At 36.4% G+C, this 22,105-nt stretch overlaps 1 protein-coding gene across 1 annotated transcript in view; it reads left to right on the forward strand.

Annotated features, from left to right (window-relative positions):
- PpD3 (protein phosphatase D3) overlaps positions 1-22,105 on the forward strand; it is a 246,514-nt gene that overhangs the window by 195,375 nt on the left and 29,034 nt on the right. Inside the window, exon 11 of the mRNA XM_090368865.1 lies at positions 4,816-4,903. Within this exon, the coding sequence (XP_090224991.1) occupies positions 4,816-4,903 (88 nt within the window). The remainder of the gene's footprint in view (positions 1-4,815; positions 4,904-22,105) is intronic.

Here is a 22,105-nt window from a genome sequence, read left to right on the forward strand (position 1 = left end):
ACCTGATCATTTCCGTGTTGCCAAAATTGTTTGAGCAGTTCATTTTTTTTCCTTTAGGATGTCGCTTACCTGCGTCTTCCCGATTTTGAATTTTGCAGCGAGAGTGCGAACACTATTTTTTTGCCTATCATACGCATTAATGAGTTTGACTTTATCTTTTAAAGTTAAATGTTTACGAGAAGACATTGTGTACTTCACAAGACACTGAACAAAACTGAAAACTGAAACTCAAAAGACGAAAGGCCGACCAAATTTACCCGGCCCCCTGCAAACACCGAATTCATCAGAAGTTTTACACGTGCCTTAAAAATTCTTGAAAAAGGGTTTAGAACAGAGAATCGGAAATAGAAAATAGATTGAGGCAATATGTGGAAGAAAAGTTCCTAGAAAAAGGGCCGTGAGCTCTCCCGCTGTCCGCTATGGGGAGATCAAATTAAGTGCTAATCTAAACGAAACAGTGCAGATTGCCTGTCCGCGTCCATTACAGAGAATGTCCGCTAGACAGAAGCTGCAAACACGTTAAAACCAATAGAGGTGAGTTGGGGAATTTGAAAATGTCCGTTGTAGAGAGATGTCCGTTAGGAGAAGTTTCACTGTATATATAAATATGCATGTGTTTGGTTGTCCAGTATACACAAAGACATCCGATGAAACGAAAAATTTTCACTGCATTCAAATAAAATCACCATTTTAATAGTGCAGCGTTTGCTAGAGAAATTGTACACTAACTCCTTAAATATACTAAGAGCAATGGAATGACATCACCGAGTCGTCTGAGAAATGCTTGAAAGACAATTTGCTGTTTTCTTGCCACGACCATGAGTATCTTTAAGATTTGTCTTTTCTCTATTTTTCCAACACTGATAGAATGCATTTTTTTTAGGAGAAACACAGTATTAAAATAGCGTTTTTAACGTAGAGAAGATCTCTTTGCTAAATGTGATTCGGTGCATATGTGGATGTCCCTCAGGAACTATATTATAAATGCACTTATAAATGTAATATATAACAAAGAAAGATAACAAAAACAGTGCTGTATAAAAAGTGGTCCTCCACCAATAACAATAAACTCCTTACAATTCTGTATGTGTATTTGCGGGTTATGTATACACAATTCTCTTATATATAACAAGCTTCAATAATTCACAGAAAAATGTCGTAACCATTTTGCTAAAAGACTAGTAGCTGAAAGACAAGTAGTGCCGTCTCTTGATAAAGTGAATTACTAGTGCAGAAGACTAAAATGCCTGATTATTTCTGCATTTAATTTTTTAAAAAAAAAGTTATAAAAGACAGTGAAAAGGCTTTAAAATTCCTTGAGCAATAAGGCACTGGTCCCAGATAAAAAACTGAATTATATCAGGTACAATCACAGTTCATAAGGCGGGCAAGTTATAAAATGGACGTGTCTACAATATGACTGAGTGTTCACATGCTTTCCAATTGTGTCATAATGGACATTCATGGTAGAAGATTCTCACTATAGCAGAAGTGGTGTTGTACAGCCATTTGTACTGTTCCAAAGTAGGAATCCCTCTTTGAAGATAGTATAAATGAAAAGCCCCCATCAAGCTTCGGGTAATCTCCTCCCATTATACTTTCAATTATTTGCCATGCATGGATTTAGGGTTAAAGCTTGTTTTTATTCCTTTGTTTTGTTGCATGGTTCTTCCATCTTTAAACAGGCCTTTGAAACAATTTCCATCAATTCTAATTACATCTTAAATGGATGCAATTATTCCTGAAAAATATCCCAGGTAAGAGATTTCCTGACTTAAAATATAATATTTCAAAATTTTAATATTTATAAATTCCTATTTATTATTCTATTTCTGTTTGGTTAAATTCAAAATGAGGACACAGATTCTCTACAAGAGAAAATCACAATAGTTTAGTGTTTGTCCGATTTTATGAATTAACTGGACTCGATCACACAAGTTGTCTGTCCAACATGTCTAGTAAAGTTTTGAGACAAGAGGATTCCCCATAATGTTTTTTTTCAACAATATCAATGATATATATCAGTGAAGTTTAACACCAAAAAATATTAAATATAAATTAGAAGTGTTATAGAGTCATATTCACAACTTAAGCAGTTTTATCATATAAAACACATCTCACACTCAGGAACCTGGAAGTAGCAGAAAAATTGTGTGGAAACGGGACTCAGGCCTCTGTAATCAAGTATTTATTAGGCCTCTGTAATCAAGTATCAAGTATGTAATCATTTTTGGGTTTTATACCTTCATTTCAAAAATTAGCTAAAGTGAAAATACTCGTAAAGGGGTGGTGTTTTTTTTTTTTTTGTTTTTTTTTTTGAGGAGACTGGTTATCAACAATAATACAGTGATGTGCTTGCTTAGCAGTTTAATGTTTCGTGAAACATTTCAAGTCTTGTTGGCAGTGTGCTAGAGTTGATCCTGTGACAGTGTTAACAAGTGATGTGCAGCAGCTGTATATCTTTCTTGATGACCAGAGTCCCCAAAAAACTTTCCTGTGTAAGAAAAAAAGTATATATTCATTCTTCAAAATCTCTTGAAAATTTCTTTGTACAGACACCTGAAAGAATTCAGACTTCTGATTTGTATAGAATCAGTAACTGTATGGAAGAAAAGAAATGGCAAGTGTGAAAAATGAGAGAACCTACTTTTTTAAATTTTAAGTTTGTGATATGTTTATTCTAAGAAAGATTAAAAGTCTGTACTGTCCCCTGTAAAAATGTGATCTTGCCTAGACGTCTAATATCATTGAAGGTGAACATGGAATGACATTCTCATTTTTGTGAGAAATAAGACAGGATTAGAATCTTTCAGATTGAAGTTAACTAAATTTTCTTCTCTTAACTGCAGATATTTGATTATAGCTGTTTGTGCAAGTGGGATGTATTGAACTTGAAGAGGAATATAATTTGCTATGATCAGTGAAACTGTGGAAGACCATGGAAAAAAACAAGGTGTAAGAACAGAACCCTGGAGAACTCCAGAAGTAGCTGATAAATTAGAAGATACAAGAGCCAGCACATGTGTTAAGTGGTTGGAGAGAAAGCTGGCTATCCAGTTGAAAAAAAGCATAAAGCAGACCATAAAGTGGAAGCTTTTTTTTTTTTTTTTTTTTTTCAGAATAACTTTTATTCCAGACATGATTGAAAGCCTTAGAAACAACAAGAGGAACCACTAAGTTTCTTTAAACTTTTCTGTGGAATTTGGCCAAGGATGAGGGGCCAAATCAAGATATTCTGGATCAGTATTTGTTGAATCTATATTGACAGTTGTTATTCAAATGGAAGGTGTATTTAGTAGTGCGCTAAGGTATCATGTTTAATGTGCAATAAACTCAAAGATGCATAACAAGTTTGTAAAATAGCATCATTACTGTAACATCTCATATTGCAAAATTCTTCACTAGTTACACAGTAAAGCAATACTTCCCAAACAGAGAAGACTGCTATTACTTATTCTCAGTAGAGAGTGATATTCAAACAGCACCATTTGAGAGTAGACATACCCAGAAATTAAATATTTTTGCAATATGAGAGATGCCAGAAGGTAAGAATTTTTTAATGCATATTAAGTAGTGCTCTGACTGCAAGAATTTACTAACACATATTGAGTAATGCACTAAGGCCTCATTTTAACATGCAGTAAACTAAAAAAAAGCAAAACAAGTGTGCAAAATAGTATCATTACTATAACATATGATATTGTGAAGTTGTTTTGTAACACAATAACTATCTATATGATTTTCTATAAATTAATAGATATTAACATTTCCATTCATTTCTAAAATCTACATATAAAAAGTTTTTTTTTTATTTTTATTATTCATAGAATCTGCGCTAGCCAAAAATCTGAACAACTGAGCCAGATTTGGCATTAGCAACTAGTGTTCACCCAAGACCTTATGCTTTATGAGGTTTGCACTTTGTTGAGAATATAAGTATATAATTCATGAAAGAATGACCCAAATATATTTACAAAGCAGAAATAAGTTATAAAAATTAATAATAAATCAAAAAATATTTAAGAACCCTGGAAATTATTTTTGTCCAGAGCCTCGCAAATCTTTTGATTCTGCACGAATAACATATAAATCATGTTCTAGTCCTAGACTTTTCAGTTTTATTTAATTTTGTTTTGCAAAAAACTAGCAGAGTAAAATTTATTCAAATTTTAAATATTTTATTTTTGCTTGACACATGAATAATTTAAGTTATTTAAAAATATTGCTGTTATAATGAAAGTTTATTTGGTTAAATAAAAAAAAAAAAGACTGAAAATGGAAAGTGATAGTGAAATTAAAATACCTGTTTGAACTGATTCATTGCCAACTTCTGAAGCAGGTTTTGTATTTTTTATGAATCAGAGCAAATGCAAAAAAAAATTATCATTTTTAAAAGTTACCCAATGCATTTTCATATAGTTTATAAAATATTGTTTTGAGTTTGTTTTTTTTTTCTAACTGGAAAAAAACTGAAAATGGATAGTGGAATAAAAATAAAATACCTGTTTGAACTGATTCATTGCCAACTTCTGGAGCAGGACCAAAGCAGATTTTGTATTTTTTTAGGAATCGAGCAAATACAAAAAAAATTATCATTTTTAAAAGTTACTCAATGCATTTTCATATAGTTTATAAAATATTGTTTTGAGTTCATGATTTTTTCTAACTGGTTCTTATGATGAAATCAAAAAAAAAAGAAAAAAAAAAGAGAATGTTTGTGTGTTTTTTTTTTTACATGTGATACATATGCCTTTGGAATTTAACTTCATAAAAACTTTGTGAAATTTTTATAATTTATATATTATAATTTTTTAGGTAATGCATGGTGGACTATTTAATAATGATGATGTAACCTTAGAACAAATTGAACAAATAAACAGGAACAAACAACCACCAGAAGAAGGCAAGTAACTTACTTTTGTGTTTGCAAGAGAGCATCTCGTATGCAGATATGATATTCATTTTTTATTTTTTTATTTTTCTTACTTAATTATATTCGTCTTACTTATATATTTTGTGGCCAGTAGGATTTCATGCACCTTGAGTAAATATTCGGCATACATCAAACTTCCTGTACCATATGTTGCCTTAAGAAGCACTACTTACAAACAAATAATAGCAGTAAAGGTTATTCTGCTGTTTGAGAGACTATAAGCTTCAAAACAAACTGTTATAGCAGTGTCTCATATTTCATAACAGAATAATAGCCTATTATTGAAGTCATTACTTTTAAACACTGGCTGTATAAAAGAACAGTAAACTCTTGCTTTAACAGAATAATATGGAATAATGCCTTTCTGCCACGCTCAAAAAAAATACAATAGTTGTGGATGTTGCTGTAATATTATCAAAAATTGTGGTACTATGAAATAAAAACATTTAATGTTCTACTGTATTTTACTACATTTTCCAGTTTGTACAGTGAATACCAGATAGTGTTATCACTTGTTATTGTTATCAGCCACTTATTATAAATAAAAATGAAAATACAAAATCATTTATATTATAATGTATGTAAACTGGATCATGCTGTCATTTGTTGTTATCATTTTGTGTTTCAATTAGGAGAAATATGCTCTCCAGAACACCTACAATTGTGTTTCAGTCAGAAATTTGTCAATTATTTATAATCCTGACAAAGGATGAGTCCATAATGTTTATGGACTCATCCCTTGTTTTGAAAAAAAGCTAAGAGTTAGAGTTGAATTTGAAAGTGTCTGCAATTCTGCCCAGACACGATAGGAGGGAGTATATGATGAGAGCCTTGTCAATCAATTCGGCCCTAGACAGATTGTGCAAGACTCCTGGGGTAGAATTTTTCTCAGCCTGGTCTGTGCTTGTTAACAGAAGAGACTGCTTCTACAGGGATAGGATACACTTAAATAGAAAGGGTGCAAGAATATTTGCTGATGCTATTGAGGCAGTGTTATATGGGGAGGAAAATTGTTAGCTTGGGGAGATACACAGACTAATAGATTAACAGTAGCCACTGGGAGAGGTGAACGTGATTCTTGCACTGCTTCTACTGGAAAGAGCAGCAGCCTGGAAAACAAGTTGCAGGGGATTTCAGAGACTGCTGGGAGTCATCGTGTAACAAGTAAATACATGGGCTATGTTAGGGTAGCTAAGAATAGGAACAGGTGCATGTATACTTGCGTGCACACCAATGCCAGATTGGTAAATAAATTTGATGAATTTGAGATGTTGGTCAAAACATCAAAGGCAGATATTGTTGGAATATCAGAGACATGGTGTCACACAGATATAAGGAATGCAGAATTGGAATTTGGGGAGTACAATGTTTACAGGAAGGATAGATATGATAAGAAGGGAGGTTGTGCTATTAGTTAAGAAACACATAAAATCTAAGGAAGTGCAGCCATTTGACGTGGGTGGACAGTGCAGTGTCAAGTCAGTTTGGTGTGACATAAGCACTGTGAAAGCAAAATTGAGAGCAGGAGTCTGTTATAGGCCTAATGACTCTGATGAGTATAATGAACACCTGTACAGAGAAATAGAGTGGGCTGATAAATCAGATTGTCTTTATAATGGGGAATTTTAATTTCTCAGATATTGACTGGAACTTGTGGGTTGGTCACTCACACACTAACAAGGCTTTTGTGTTTTTATTGGATGATTGTTTTCTACAGCAGCATGTCCGGGAGGCAACTAGAGGGGGTAATACCCTTGATCTGGTTATCAGTAGTGATTCTTCATGCATTAAGAATCTGCACATAAAGGAACTACTAGGTAGCAGTGATCACAGTGTGCTGATGTGCGATTTACTCAGAGAGGTAACTATCATCAGGAGTAAAGGGAAGAGTTTTTGCCTTCGTAAAGGTGACTATGGTGGTCTCAGACGGTTTTTAAATTCTATGCAGCGGAACCAACTGATGATGTTACCAACAGCAAATTCTAAATGGGATGCATTCAAGGAAATAATCTTGGAAGCTACTAGGCTTTTCTTACCAACTAAGAAATATTGTTCAAGGTTTAGGCCTAAATGGATGTCGGATGAACTAATGAGACATGTAGCAGAGAAGAAAAATACATATGATACATATAAATTAACATGTGACAGTGAAGCCTATGGTAAATATAAGCTGGTGGTCTGTAATCTAGTCACAAATGAGGTTAGACAGGCAAAGGCAGATTACAAGAAATCTTTGGCAAAGGATGCAAAGAGTTCTTTACTTATGTAAATTGTAGAAAGGTAATGAATCAGATTGGTCCACTTGATGTCGATGATCCTGCTCAGGTAACTAACAAACTGAATTAGTATTTTGTATCTATATTTACACAAGAGGAGTTATTCAGGGAGGGGAATCCCAGAGGGGTATTAAACTTTGGCAGTGAGCTAAATGATTTTGTAATAACTCATAGCAAAGTGGAGGAGAAATTTTCGAAGGTGAACATAAGATAAGAAAGGCACCTGGGGTGGATGGGATCTATCCAGTTATATTAAAGGTTTAGCAAAGGAAGTAATCAAACCCTTAGGCACCTCCGTAGCCAGGTGGGAAGGAGCAGCAGTGCGTAGCACACGTTTCTTGATTAGACCGGGGTTCGAGCCCGTCACCACCAAATACGGAGGATGCGGAAAGGTCAGGGAATGACCACCGCATATCCCGGAGCAATATGGCCTTAGTTGCTAATGCTCCTAAAAACCAAACAACTAAGTCGGTTACTAATCAAACCCTTAGCCATAATTATGAGGTCTTCCTTGGACTCAGGGGAGGTACCCATTTGCACATGGAGATGTGCAAATGTGATCTCGATTCATAAAGGAGGATCAAGGGTGACACAAGTAATTACTGACTTGTTAGTTTAACTTCTGTTGCGTGGAAAGTAATGGAGGAACTGATTAAAGAAGCACTGCAGGATCATTTAGGCAAGACTTCAAGTATAGTTCAGACACATCATGGGTTTGTTAAGGGGAAATCTTGTCTGACCAATTTGATTGGATACTATGATGTGGTCACAAAGGAACTGGATGCAAAGAATAATTATGATATTATATATTTGGATCTTAGAAAGGCTTTTGATACTGTTGCACATGGAAGGTTGCTGCAAAAATTGGAGCAGTGTGGCATTGGAGGCAAATTTTTTGCTGCTATGGATAAAGAGATGGTTGAGTTGAAGAAGACAGACAGTGGTAATCAATGGACACTGCTTTTCATGGTGTAATGTGATTAGTGGAGTCCCCAGGGTCTGCTGTTGGGGGCTATTGTTGTTTTCTCTGTTTATTAATGATATTGATAATGGTAGCCGAGTGGGCAGGAGCGGGAGTGCAGTAGCTCACACTCTTTGAGTAAACCGGGGTTCAAGCCCCTGACTGCTGAATACGGTCGATCTGCCAACCCGCACTGGACCAGCGTGGCAGATTATGGTCCATTTCCCTCAGCATGAATTGTTGAGGAGGCTTCCATCCTGCAGTGAGTTTATAATGGCTGCACTTTAATTTTACTTTTTATCAGATTTAATGTCCAAGTTTGCAGACGATATGAAGATTGGCAGAGTTGTTAATGACAGTATGCTTTGATTTGATGCATTAAAGCTGTAGACGCTAATGTGCCATAAAATGCAAAAACAACAACAATGACAGTATGCTATTGCAACAGGATCTAGAAAGGTTGAGTAGATGTGCTGAGAGAGGGCAACTGTAGGTTAACATTGACAAATATAAAGTAGTGCATATGGGTAGCAGTAACCCCAGAGTAATGTATCAACTGTGTGGTACTACACTGAGGGTTTTGTTTGTTTGTTATTTGGTTTTTAGGAGCATTAGCAACTAAGGCCATATTGCTCCGGGATGTGCAGTGGTCATTCCCTGACCTTTCCGCATCCTCCATATTTGGTGGTGACGGGTTCGAACTCTGGTCTAATCAAGAAGCGTGTGCTACGCACTGCTGCTCCTTCCCACCTGGCTATGGAGGTGCCTACACTGAGGGTGGTAGAGAATGAAAAGAATCTGGGGGTAATTGTACAGTCAGATATGAAGTTTCCTGAGCAGTGCAGATGGTCTGCAAGAGTAGCTCATGGTGTCTTGCGAATGATATATTTTTCTATCAGGGAAAAGGAAGTGATTATCCCCTTGTATAAGGCAACAGTCTTGAATAAGTCAGGCCACACCTTGAGTACTGTATACAGGTCTGGAGGCCTCATTTTAGGAAGGATGTAGATTTGATGCAATGAGTACAGAGAAGGGCAATAAACTTAGTGAATGGAACAAAGGCTCTTGCTCTTATGAAGAAAGGCTTAAGTTTCGCAAATTACAGTGTCTGGAGATTAGGCACCTGCGAGGTGATCTGATTGAAGTGTATAAGGCCTTGAATGGTTTGAGTATGCTGTGATGGGATTCTTCCTCTTGCCCAGATTAATCGCCCGAGGGGACATAAATTCAAATTGAGGAAAGACAGTTGTAGAATAGATGTGCGGAAGTTTGCCTTTAGCCATCGGGTAATTGATTGATGGAACAAACTTCCATCTCTCATTGTAGAAGCTGACAGCTTAAATAAATTCAAGGCAGAACTAGGCAAATTGATGGGTGAAATGGGAAGAGGTTTTTTTTTTTTTTTTTTTTTTTGGCTGATGCTGTATAAGCATCATATGCCTATGCTAATGCTAAAAGCAGTACCTTTTAACTTCTAATCTCTGCCACTTGTTTGTAACCTTCAGGAAAGGCAAGAGAGGGCCTGTAAGCAATAGCAAGTGAACAATCAAGAAAACAGTGCTTTTGCTATTGGGGTATATGATTGGGGAAAGCAATAATCTACCCATTGTTGTAAATTTTTACTATTGTAAATAGTAAAATAGTTGTACCCACTATTGTAAAGTTTTACAACTATGTACAAGTTATTGGTGTTTAACACACTGTTCAAACATTTGAAGTTTTCTCACACTGTATCCACTGTCTGCTTTCCATGAATAGGCTTGAGTTTAGTTTGCAATTGATGCTTGCTGAGAATTGAACTATGAATTATTTTTTCTTAGAATAGAAATGTCACAGAAACAGAGATTTCAGTTTGAGTGAAAAGAACAAAATGCTAAGTGCTTAGCATTAGCATTAGTAGAGGCATATGATACAAGAAAGCAAGCTTATGCAGTATCAGTCAAAAAAAAAAACCAAAAAAAAACCCCGCTCCCACTTCACTCCTCCCTTCATTCCAAATACCTGTCCAGCTCAGCCTTAATTTTTTTTAGGCTATCAACTTCCACAACAAAGAATGGAAGTCTGTTCCACCAACCAACTACCCGCTGGCTAAAGGCAAGCTTCCGCACATTTTTCTAACGTCTGTCTTTCCTCAATTTGAATTTATGTCTTCTCAGGTGATTATTCTGAGAAAGAGGAAGAATCCCATCAGCATTGAGTATGCTCAAACCATTCAAGGCTTTATACACCTCAATCAGATCACCTCGCAGGTGCCTAGTCTCCAGACACTGTAATTTGCAAAATTTAAGGCTTTCTTCATAAGAGCAACCCTTTGTTCCATTCACTAATCTTGTTGCCCTTCTCTGTACTCGTTCCAACAGCTCTGCATCCTTCTTAAAATGAGGCCTCCAGACCTGTATACAGTACTGAAGGGTGGCCTGACCATAGCCTTATACAAAGGGATATCACCTCCTTATCCTTGCTAGAAAAATTCCTGTATATCATTGACAAGACACTGTGAGCTACTCTTGCAGACCCTCTGCACTGCTTAGAAAAGTTCATATCTGCCTGCACAATTATCCCCAGGTCTTTTTCATTCTCTACCACTGTCAGAGTATTACCACAGAGATGACATGTCACTCTGTAGTTACTGCTTCCCATATGTAGTACTTTACATTTGTCAATGTTAAACTTCATTTGCCACCTCTCAGCCCATCTGCTCAACTTTTCTGGATCCTGTTGAAGCAGCATACTGTCATTAGTGTCCTTAACAGCCCTGCCAACCTTTGTATCGTCTGCAGACTTGGACATTAAGCTTGATATACCATCATCTGTATCATTCATAAATACAGGAAACAACAATGGACCCAACACTGAACCCTGAGGGACTCCACTAATAACATTAGTCCACGATGAGCAGTGTCCATTGATTACCACTCTCTGTCTTCTCCCACTCAACCATCCCTTTATCCGTAGCAGAAATTTGCCTCCAATGCCACACTGCTCCAATTTGTTCAACAGTCTTCCATGTACAACAGTACCAAAAACCTTTCTAAGATCCAAATTTATGATATCAAAGTTATTCCCTGCATCCAGTTCCTTTGTGACCACATCATAGTATCCAATCAAATTGGTCAGGCAAGACTTTCCCTTAACAAAACCATGCTGTGTCCGAGCTATAACTGAAGTCTTGTCTAGATGATCATGCAGTGCTGCTTTAACCAGTGCCTCCATTAATTTTCCTGGAACAGAAGTTAAACTAACAGGTCTATAATTACTTGTGTTGCCCTTTGATCCTCCTTTGTGAATTGGGGCCACATTTGCACATCTTCAGTCCATGGGTACCTCCCCTGAGTCCAAAGAAGTTCTCATAATTATGGCTAAGGGTTTGCTTACTTCCTTTGCTGCCTCCTTTAATATAACTGGATAGATCCCATCCATCCCGGGTGCCTTTTTTATGTTTATCTTTAACAATTTCTCCACTTTCCTCTCAGTTATTACAAAATCATCTAGCTCACTGCCAGAGTTTACCTCACCTCTTGGCTTCCCCTCCCTGAATAACTCCACATGGGTCAATGTAGGTGCAAAATACTCATTTAGTTTGTTAGCCACCTGAGCATAATCATCAACAGCTGAACCATCAATATCCAGTAGACCAATCTGATTCATCCCTTTCCTTCTAGATTTTATATTGGTAAAGAACTCTTTCTTGTTTTTCTTTGCATCCTTTGCCGAAGATTTCTCATAATCTGCCTTTGCCTGCCTAATCTCCTTTGTGACTTGGTTAAGCCCAGCTTATATCTATCATAGGCTTCCATGTCATCCGTTAATTTATATGTATCCCATGCATTTTTATTCTCTGCCATATGTTTCATTAGTTCATCTGACATCCATTTAGGCCTAAACCCTGAACAAAATTTCTTAGTTGGTATGTAAAGCCTAGTAGCTTCCAAGATAAATTCTTTGAATGCTTCCCATTTTGAATTTGCTGTTGGTAACATCATCAGTTGGTCCCACCGTATCAAATTTAAATACTGTTTCAGACCATCATAGTTGGTTTTATGAAAGCAAAAACCCTTCCCTTTACCCCTGATGGTAGTTACCTCTTTGAATAAATTCCACTTCAGCACACTGTGATCACTGCCACCTAGAGGTTCCTTTATCTGTAGATTCTTAATGCATGAAGAATCACTATTGATAATCAGGTCAAGCGGATAACTCCCTCTAGTTGCCCCCCGAACATGCTGATGTAGAAAACAATCATCCAATAAATCCACAAAAGCCTTGCTAGTGTGTGAGTGACCAACCCACAAATTCCAGTCAATATATGGGAAATTAAAATCCCACATTATAAGACACTCTGATTTACTGGCCCACTCTATTTCCCTCTACAGTTTCTTATTATATTCATCAGAGTCATTAGGCCTATAACACACTCGTGCTCTCAATTTTGATCTCCCAATTCTTATGTCACACCAAACTGACTCGACACTGCACCGTCCAGTTATGTCAACTGGCTTCACTTCCTTGGATTTTATGTGTTTCTTAACTAATAGCAGAAACCCTCCTCCCTTCCTATCCTGTCTATCCTTTCTGTACACATTGTGCTTCCCAAATTCTAGTTCTGCATTCCTTATATCTGTGTGAAACCATGTCTCTGATATCCCAACAATATCTGCCTTTGATGTTTTGAGCAGTACCTCAAATTCATCAGATTTATTTACCAAACTCCTAGCATTGGTGTACATGCAAGTATACATGCACCTGTTCCTATTCTTAGCTATCCTAACACAACCCATGTGTTTACTTGTACAGCAATGACTCCCAGCAGTCTCTGAAATACCCTGCATCTTTTTTTCCAGGCTGCTGCTCATTCCAATAGAAGCAGTACAAGAATGACGTTCACCTCTCCCAGTGGCTACTGTTAATCTATTAGTCCTTGTATCCCCCCCCAAGCTAGCAGTTTTCCGACCCACCTATAACTGCCTCGATAGCATCAGCAAATATTCTTGCACCCTTTCTATTTAAGTGTATCCCATCTCTGTAGAAGCAGTCTCTTCTGTTAACAAGTACAGACCAGGCTGAAAAAAATTCTACTCCCTTGAGCCTTGCACAATCTTTCCAGGACCGAATTGATTGACAAGGCTCTCATCATATACTCCCTCCTATCGTGTCCGGGCAGAATTGAAAACACTTTCAAATTTAACCCTAATTCATGGCTTTTTTTTTCAACAGTGACCTGTACTTGTTAAGTAATTCTGCTGGTCTCCTACTCTTTATATCATTAGTGCCAACGTGTACAACAGTATATTTAAGGGCACCTTTTGTGCCCTTAAAAGATGCACTCTACAACCTCATCAACCTTTCCCCCTGGTCGACATACCCTGGTCTTGTTCCACCTATCCTTTTTACATACCATGTTTCCCGTTTCCCTGACAATAGAGTCACCAATAACTACTAGTTCCCGTGGGACCAGCGCATTCTGCTTTGGGGGTTGCTGCTGTGTTGCATGATGATCATGTGCAAGCTTTGGTGTTGATGTGGGCAGCTGAGAGCTTGATGGGCCCCTCAAGTTAGATCCTTCAAGGGCATCCACCCTGTCCTTCAAGCTCTCATATAGGCCCATAACAATGCCGAGTTGTCACCTGATTTCCTTACATCGCGCACTCACAAAGACATCCCCCTTGGCAATATCATGTCCCGTACCTGATTGCTCGACAAACATCAAGCAAGCAGTGCATTTTAAAAAGCTCTGATTCAGAGGGCAACTGTCCCCCTCAGTTCTCCCCCGAGCCACAGCACTCCATTTAGCTTGAGCCCTTTGCTTTGCTGCTCTAGTCTGAGTCATCATTTCGATTTAGTCTCAATTTCAGTATAAAATTATAACCCTAAACTTGTATCCCAATGCAGTTGTAACACTATATATCTATATATATTTTTTCAGTGTCGAGTATTATCTTCGAGTTTCGTTATATTACTTCTGTATGAAGTTATGTATTAATTAATTATGTTACGTTTGTTATATGTATTTAGTTAAAAAGTACAATTTAATTGACAATGAAGTTTAACAAGATTAATAAATTTTACCGATTAATTGATAATATTATATACTATACTAAGCCACCACTATCTAGTTCGGGATATAATGTATCATATAACAATGGCAGCAAGTTATGAACGGTGAGTCTACGGACACTTAAATATTTAAATATTTAAATATCTAAAATCTCGCTGTTTCAATTCAGAATAAACCAATAATCTTGACTAGGTCTATAAGCTACTTATAGAAAATAATTTAATATAACAATTAGTCAATAAATCGGCTAAATATAGCTAAAATACTTCCCGTTCGCTGGCTCTGCAAAATTTGTGAAACACGTGGATTGGATGGATACCCTTACCGATGATGCTTGATTGTTTTGATTGTTTTGATTTTTTTTTTGGCGCATTAGCTTCCAAGGCTATAATGCGCCAAGACCAGGTCATATATAAAAAAATTTTAAACATTCAGTGACCTAATTAGTTAGGTCACTATGTCAAAATGTATATAAGGTATAAAAAATAAATCAATAAAAATCACAGTAAAATATAAATTTTATACACGAGCAAAAACGTTTATTGATTTTAAAAAGCTAAAAACAGCAGACACATTGTCATTGTCAGATAAAATCTGACTGAGTGTATAAGGCTCAGTCAGATGGTTAAAAGTGATAAGACAAGCATTACTAAAACTGGAACAGTTACATAAAATATGTTTAACGGATAAAATGGTGTCGCATTGCTCGCACATAGGAGGATCATCCGCCCTCAGCAGAAACGAATGTGTCAGATGACTATGTCCTATGCGGAGTCGGGCAAGAACAACTTCCTCGCTCCGATTCCTGCGCAGACTGGACTGCCATGTTTGTATTAGAGGCTTTATTTGGTATAATTTATTTGTTCTCTCTCTGTGCCATAGTTCTTGCCATTGGGAATATATCTTTTCGTGTATTATTTGCCTGTAGTCTGTATAGGGGACTGACAGGCAACAATCGTTAGTGGGAGCTGCTGATTTGGCTGCAGTGTCAGCCCTACCGATGATGCATTACCTAAGTGTAGTCAGAGAGAAGCTGCATTAAAACTCATTGTTTCACATGCTCTTTTATGTATACTTATAAAGGATGGAAAATTGCCTGAATGGGAACAACAGTCTGAATAGAAAAAGATGTGGAAAGAATGAACTTGTGGAAGAAGTACATCTGCAATGGTTCACAAATGCAAGATTAAAAAATGCTGCTATCAGTAGAAATATCCTATGCAAAAAAGTCGAAGGGATTTGCAAATTAACTCAGTGTAAACAATTTTAAGCCTACAGATGGATGGTTAAGCAGGTGGAAGGAGAGACACAACATTGTGTATGAAAACTTCATGGAGAAAAATCAGACTTGCATACTGGTTTAGCACAAAAATGGGTATAAAATGTCTTACTTACTTTATTGCAAGAATTTAGTTTTGATTGTATTTTCAACAATGATGAAACTGGTGTTTATTTTAGAGAAATGACTGAGCATACTTTATTATTTAGAAATTAACTTTTGACAGCTGGATAAAAGCAGAAAGAAAGAGTGACTACTTTTGCGTGACAGGCACAAATAAAAAAAACACCTTTTGTAATTAGTAGTAAGTAGTAGAAGTGGCAAATGATGCAAGAAAGCAAGCTTATATAGCATCAGCCAAAACAACACATGCACGCACGCACGAAGAATTTTTCCTAGTTCTTCCTTGAATTTATTCAAACTATCTACAGAATTTATTCCATAACAACAGATGGAAGCCTGTTCCAACAATCAACCTGAAGACAAATTTCTGCACATCTATCCTGCAACCATCCTCAACTTGAATTTATGCCTCCTCATGTATGTAGTATCAGTAAGAGGAAGAATGCCATCAACATTTAGCTTACTTAATCCATTCAAGGCCTTAAGCACCTCACTCAGATCTTCCTGGAGGTGCCTAGTCTCCAGACACTTCAATTTGCAGAATTGAAGCCTTTCTAGGTAAGAGCACCTGTTTGTTCCCTTCATCAATCAGGGTGGAGTCACCCAGGGTTCAGTGCTGGGCCCACTATTTTTTTCAATGTTTTTTAAACCCGATATACTGTCATCGATATTATTAATAAATATTGAAAACAACAATGGACCCAACACTGAACCCTGGGTGACCCCACTGTTAACATTAGTCCACAAACAGCAGTGCCCATTGATAACCACTCTCTGTCTTCTTCCATTTAACCATTCCTTTATCCACAGCAGTAACTTGCTCTTAACGTCACATTGCTCCAGTAGTCTTCTTTTTTGTGCAACAGTATCAAAAGCTTTCCTGAAATCCAAGCATATGATATCAAAATTATTTTTTGCATCCAGAATTGAATCACTGCATCGTAGTAACCTCAGATTGGCTAGACAAGACCATGCTGGAACTGCAGTATTATTGCATTCCTGTCCGGATGGTCCTGCATTACTTCTTTAACCAGTGACTCCATTATTTTCCCTGGAACAGATGTTCAGCTAACAGATCTGTAATTACTCAAGTCACCTTTTGATCTCCCTTTATGAATTGGTGATACATTAGCACATCTCCAGTCCATAGGGATTTCCCGTGAATCCAAGGATGCCCTCACAATTAATGCTACAGATTTGCTTACCTCCATTGCTGCCTCCCTTAATGTAATTGGATAGATTCCCTCCACCTCCGGGCACCTTTTTTATGTTCACCTTCAACAATTTCTCTTATACTTTCTTTTTGGTTATTACAAAGTCATTTAGCTCCCTGTTAGAGGTTGATAAAGTTTTAGTATTCCTTCCCCAAAGAATTCTTCATGAATGTAGATGCAAAATACATATTCAGTTTGTCAGCAACCTGAGCAGAGTCATCAACAGTTAACTCATTGGCATCAAGTGGCCCGGTGTGATTCAATTCCTTCCTTTTACTGGTAATATAAATAGAAGTCTTTGCTGCTTTTCTTTGCCAGACACTTATCATAATCTGCCTTAGCTTGCCTAACCTACTTTGTGACTTGATTAAAGACTAATTTTTATATCCCATATGCTTGTACCTTAGGCACCTGATAATTTACATGCATCCCATGCACTTTTCTTCTTTGCCCCGTCTCAATAGTTCATTTGACATGCATTTAGGTCTAAGCCTTGACTAGTATTTCTTCGTTGGTATAAAAAGCCTATTAGCTTCTATGATTACTTCCCTGAATGCTTCCGTTTAGAATTTGTTGTCAATAACATCATCAGTTGGTCCCACCTCATAGAATTTATAAAATGTCTTAAACCATTGTAGTCACCTTTACAAAACAAAAGCCTTTACCCCTTACTTTAATTAAAGTCTACATTAGTACAAAGTTGTCTTTAATTAAAGTCTACATTAGTACACTGTGATCATTGTCACCCAGTGGGCCTTTTACCTGCAGATTCTTAATGCATGAAGAATCATTGCTGATAACCTGAAGCAATACTCTTCATCAGGTTATCAGCAATGATTCTTCATTGCTGATAACCTGATGAAGAGTATTGCTTCTTCTTGTTGCCTCACTAACATGCTGCTGTAGAAAACAGTCATCCAAGAAATCTACAAAAGTCTTGATGGTATGCAAGTGATCAACCCACAACTCCAGTCAACATCTGTAAAGTAAAAATGCTCCATTATAAGAAACTGATTTACTAGCCCACTCTGTTTCTCTGTATAACTATTTGGTATACTCATTACAGTTATTGGGCCTATAACACGCCCCTACTTTCAATTTTGTTTTCCCAGTGCTTATATCACACCAAACTGACTCAACATTGTAGTGGTCATCCATGTATCTTCAAAGGGACAAAAAACCTCCCATTTGAATATAAGAGCAACACAAATGCATGAGTAGAAAACAGTCATCCAAGAAATCTACAAAAGTCTTGATGGTATGCAAGTGATCAACCCACAACTCCAGTCAACATCTGTAAAGTTAAAATGCTTCATTATAAGAAACTGATTTACTAGCCCACTCTGTTTCTCTGTATAACTGTTTGGTATACTCATTACAGTCATTGGGCTTATAACAAACAGTTATACAGAGAAACAGAGTGGGCTAGTTAAACAGAGAAACATGAGTGATGCCTCAAAGTTTCATGAGCTTTTAAAGGAATGGGGCAGAGGATTATCACAAATCAGTAAAAAATTTGTGCTTACTTTAGATAACTAGTATTCGAATGTGCAGTCGAACAACATAAATTTATTTCTTCCAGCAAATACAATGCGGATAGTGCAACCTTTGGATCCGGGAATCATAAAAAGGTTTTCAAAACATTGTACAGGAGTGCAAAACAATTAGCATTAGCATTAGCATTAGCATTAGCAGAGGCATATGATGCAAGAAAGCAAGCTTATTCAGCATCAGCCAAAAAAAAAAAAAAAAAAAAAACACACCACTCCCATTTCACCCCTCCGTTCGTTCGAAATACCTGTCCAGTTGAGCTTTAAATTTGTTTAGGCTATCAACTTCAACAACAAGTGATGGAAGTCGGTTCCACCAACCAACCACCCGCTGGCCAAAGGCAAATTTCCGCACATCTATCCGACATCCGTCCTTCCTCAATTTGAATTTATGCCCTCTGAGGTGATTATTCTGAGAAAGATGAAGAATCCCATTGGCATTGAGCATGCTCAAACCATTCAAAGCCTTATACACCTCTATCAGATCACCTCGCCGGTGCCTAGTCTCCAGACTCTGTAATTTGCAAAACTTAAGCCTTTCTTCGTAAGAGCAACCCTTTGTTCCATTTACTAATCTTGTTGCCCTTCTCTGTACCCGTTCCAGCAGCTCTACATCCTTCTTGAAATGAGGCCTCCAGACCTGTATACAGTACTCAAGATGTGGCCTTACCATTGCCTTATACAATGGTAAGGCCACATCAATGAAAGTTTATTGTAGAATATGAAGAAAGTGATGATGCCCAAGCTAAGCACATCACAAAAAGAATTAAGTTATTAGATGCAGTGCATATGGGATGACTAATGTTTGGGATTTAATTTCTAAACAAACAAACTCAAAAACTGTTTTCACAAAGCCAGCTTTATTCAGCCACATTTTGTGATAAGTATTGAAGAATGTAGTGCAGTGCCAACAGAGTATACCAGTAATTCCTTTAATATTACATAAAATTTCGATGAGTAGGTAAAAATTGATAAAAACCTTCTGACAGCAGGTAATTTGTCAGTAAAGGATACAGTCAATGGAATTATACCAGATAAACCTGACACTGAGGAAAATGAAAATTCTGATAATTAAGATATCAAGGTCCAGAGATTTATGACAATGACCAGAGAAACTGGGAAATCCTTTGAAGTGTTATGGAATACATTTGAACTTTACAGAATGATGAAAGGAAGCTGATTTTTTCTGCCTCAGCCAAAAAAAATAAAAAATATAATCAATTTTATATATAAATATAAAATAATAAAAACAAAACAATATTCATACTATTTTCATTCTCATAGATTAACCATCCAATCTGCTTTGAACTCAGTCAGACTCACTGCCTATACTATGTTGGGAGGCAACTTATTCCATTGTTTGACAATCCACTGCCCATAAGTTAATTTTGTGAAATCTACTCTTCTGTTATTTTCTGAGATTTTATATTTGAAGAATGCAGTGCAGTGCTAACAGAGTATACTAGTGATTCATTTAATACTACACAAAATGTCAATGAGTAGGTAAAAAATTAATGAAAATCTTCTGACAGCAGGTAATTTGTTAGTAAAGGATATAGTCAATGAAATTATACCAGATAAACCCCCCACCAGTTCTTATCTCGTGAGAGAGAGAGAGAGAGAGAGAGAGAGAGCACGCACACGCAAACCTTCCTCTTTCTTTTTAGTCAGATACTTAGATGTCTTGCTGTCAACCTTTGCAGCCCACATCTTCTAAGCTGTTTCTCATGTGTGCATTGATTTGCATCCATTGCCAATCTGCTTGCCCTTCTTTGAACCCTCTCCAGAAGTTTGATGGTTTTTTTTTTTTTTTTTAGGTGTTTTTTCCAGACCTGAATACAATATTCTGAACGTGGTGTAACCATCAGTTTGTATAGAGTGATCATGAAGTCCTCCCAACTAGCAAAAGTCTTATAAATCATGGACAGGACAGCATATGCATCCTAGCCACGTGTTTACACTGAATGGAAAATTTCATATCAGGCTGAATTATAATACATAAGTCTTTTTCATTTGAAACACTCTTAGTTTCCTTAACTTGTATTACTCCAGGATTTCTGTTCTCCAAATGGATAACTGTACATTTTGAATCATTAAACTTTAGTTGCTATTTTTCGGACAATTTATTCACCTGATTTAAGTCTTTTTGAAGCATCATGGCTTGGCTCTATTTGTTGACCACCTTTCCCACTTTCATATTAAAATTAAAAATAGGTAAATAGTGGTAAATAGTGTTTCTTTTTTTTTTTTTTTTATAATAAGTTTTTTAAAAACATATGTTTGTCTAACTGTAATAAAATTATATTTTAAGTTGGGGATCTGCTGGTAAAGCTAGAAATCAAAGGGGGTCCATAGTCACAAAAGTTTGTGTGACACTGTTGATAAACACTAAAGAGTTGTGATATGAAGCTGGGTTAGGACTAGCTGCATTGGACAGTGGAAGTGAAATAAGAATTTGTGAATTGATAATTTAATCCTTAGATTGCTATTGTTGAAGTCATGAATAAAAGGATAAGCATATTCACTTATGCTATGCTAAGGTAAAGTCCCAAGGCAAAACACTGCTTGCCACTCTACAATAGACTTAGAATCAGTGCTGGATTTTTTTCTTTCTCTTTGTGTTTGGTTATATTGTTGTCAAAAAAAGTAGGCTAATTCATGTTCAACAATGGGAGTTGCTGCTTAACTAATCAAATTATAAATTTTACTGACATGTGCAGATTTGAAGGAAAGAATTTCTTCACTAGAAATAGCATATAGGCCCTCTTAAACCTGCATACCATATGTCAGCTGGAAGAGGATGTCCATTTCTTGTGTAATGCAGAGCATTTAGACTTGTAAATTGTTTTATTCATTTGGAAAGGTAGCTTTTGTGAAAATGGTAAGACCCACTTATGCTATTTATTAATCAGTTGGAATTTATGAAAATTAAATGGTTAGCCAACTGGAATACTGTTATGACTTCTGCTGTGGTTTCTAGGAACTTGGAATTGTGATTGGAACTTGGAATCTCATTTTATCACAATTAAATCCAAAACAGTCAAGTTCAAATGCATGCATGTGTATTGCTCAACATTTCCAGTTCTTGTATCATGTATATAAATCAAATATTTGTAAAATAATAAGAGAAGTTTACCTCAATATAATACGTAGAACACTTCCGTATGATACTCTCCAGCAATTAAAACAAAAAAATCACAAATCTTACATTACAGTAAAAAATATTAAAACTCAGTTGAACACAATTAGAAATCAAATGAACACAATTAAAAATCAATCTAATGCAATTAAAAATTAAATTAATTAAAAGAAATTTAACAAAAAAAATTGCAAAAAACAATTTTCTTTCCTGAAGTTGACAATGCTTTTTGACCGTATGTCGTGATCACAGGAACGAATATTACTGAATAGGGGTGAGCATGACACTTAAATAGGGATTATTTGTCTTCTTGCATACTCCTAAAAGTCCACGAATCAGAGATTAGAAATGGCCGGTGAACATTAACAGAATTCTCATGTAATTTAATTTCAACAGTTTCTGTAACTAATAGTCTGGTATAATTATGTTGGACACTAAGTATTTCGGCCTCATTAAATAAAAAAGTATGTTTTTCGTTGACAGCATGAAAGGCTAATTCTGATGCTGCTGAACGAGAAGCACGAACCGAGGCCGCGTGTTGATTTACACGAAAATTCAGAGGGAAACACATAGAA

Source organism: Mastigoproctus giganteus, chromosome 2, assembly GCF_048544385.1.
Source record: "Mastigoproctus giganteus isolate SK-2022 chromosome 2, ASM4854438v1, whole genome shotgun sequence".
Classification (NCBI taxonomy): domain Eukaryota; kingdom Metazoa; phylum Arthropoda; class Arachnida; order Uropygi; family Thelyphonidae; genus Mastigoproctus; species Mastigoproctus giganteus.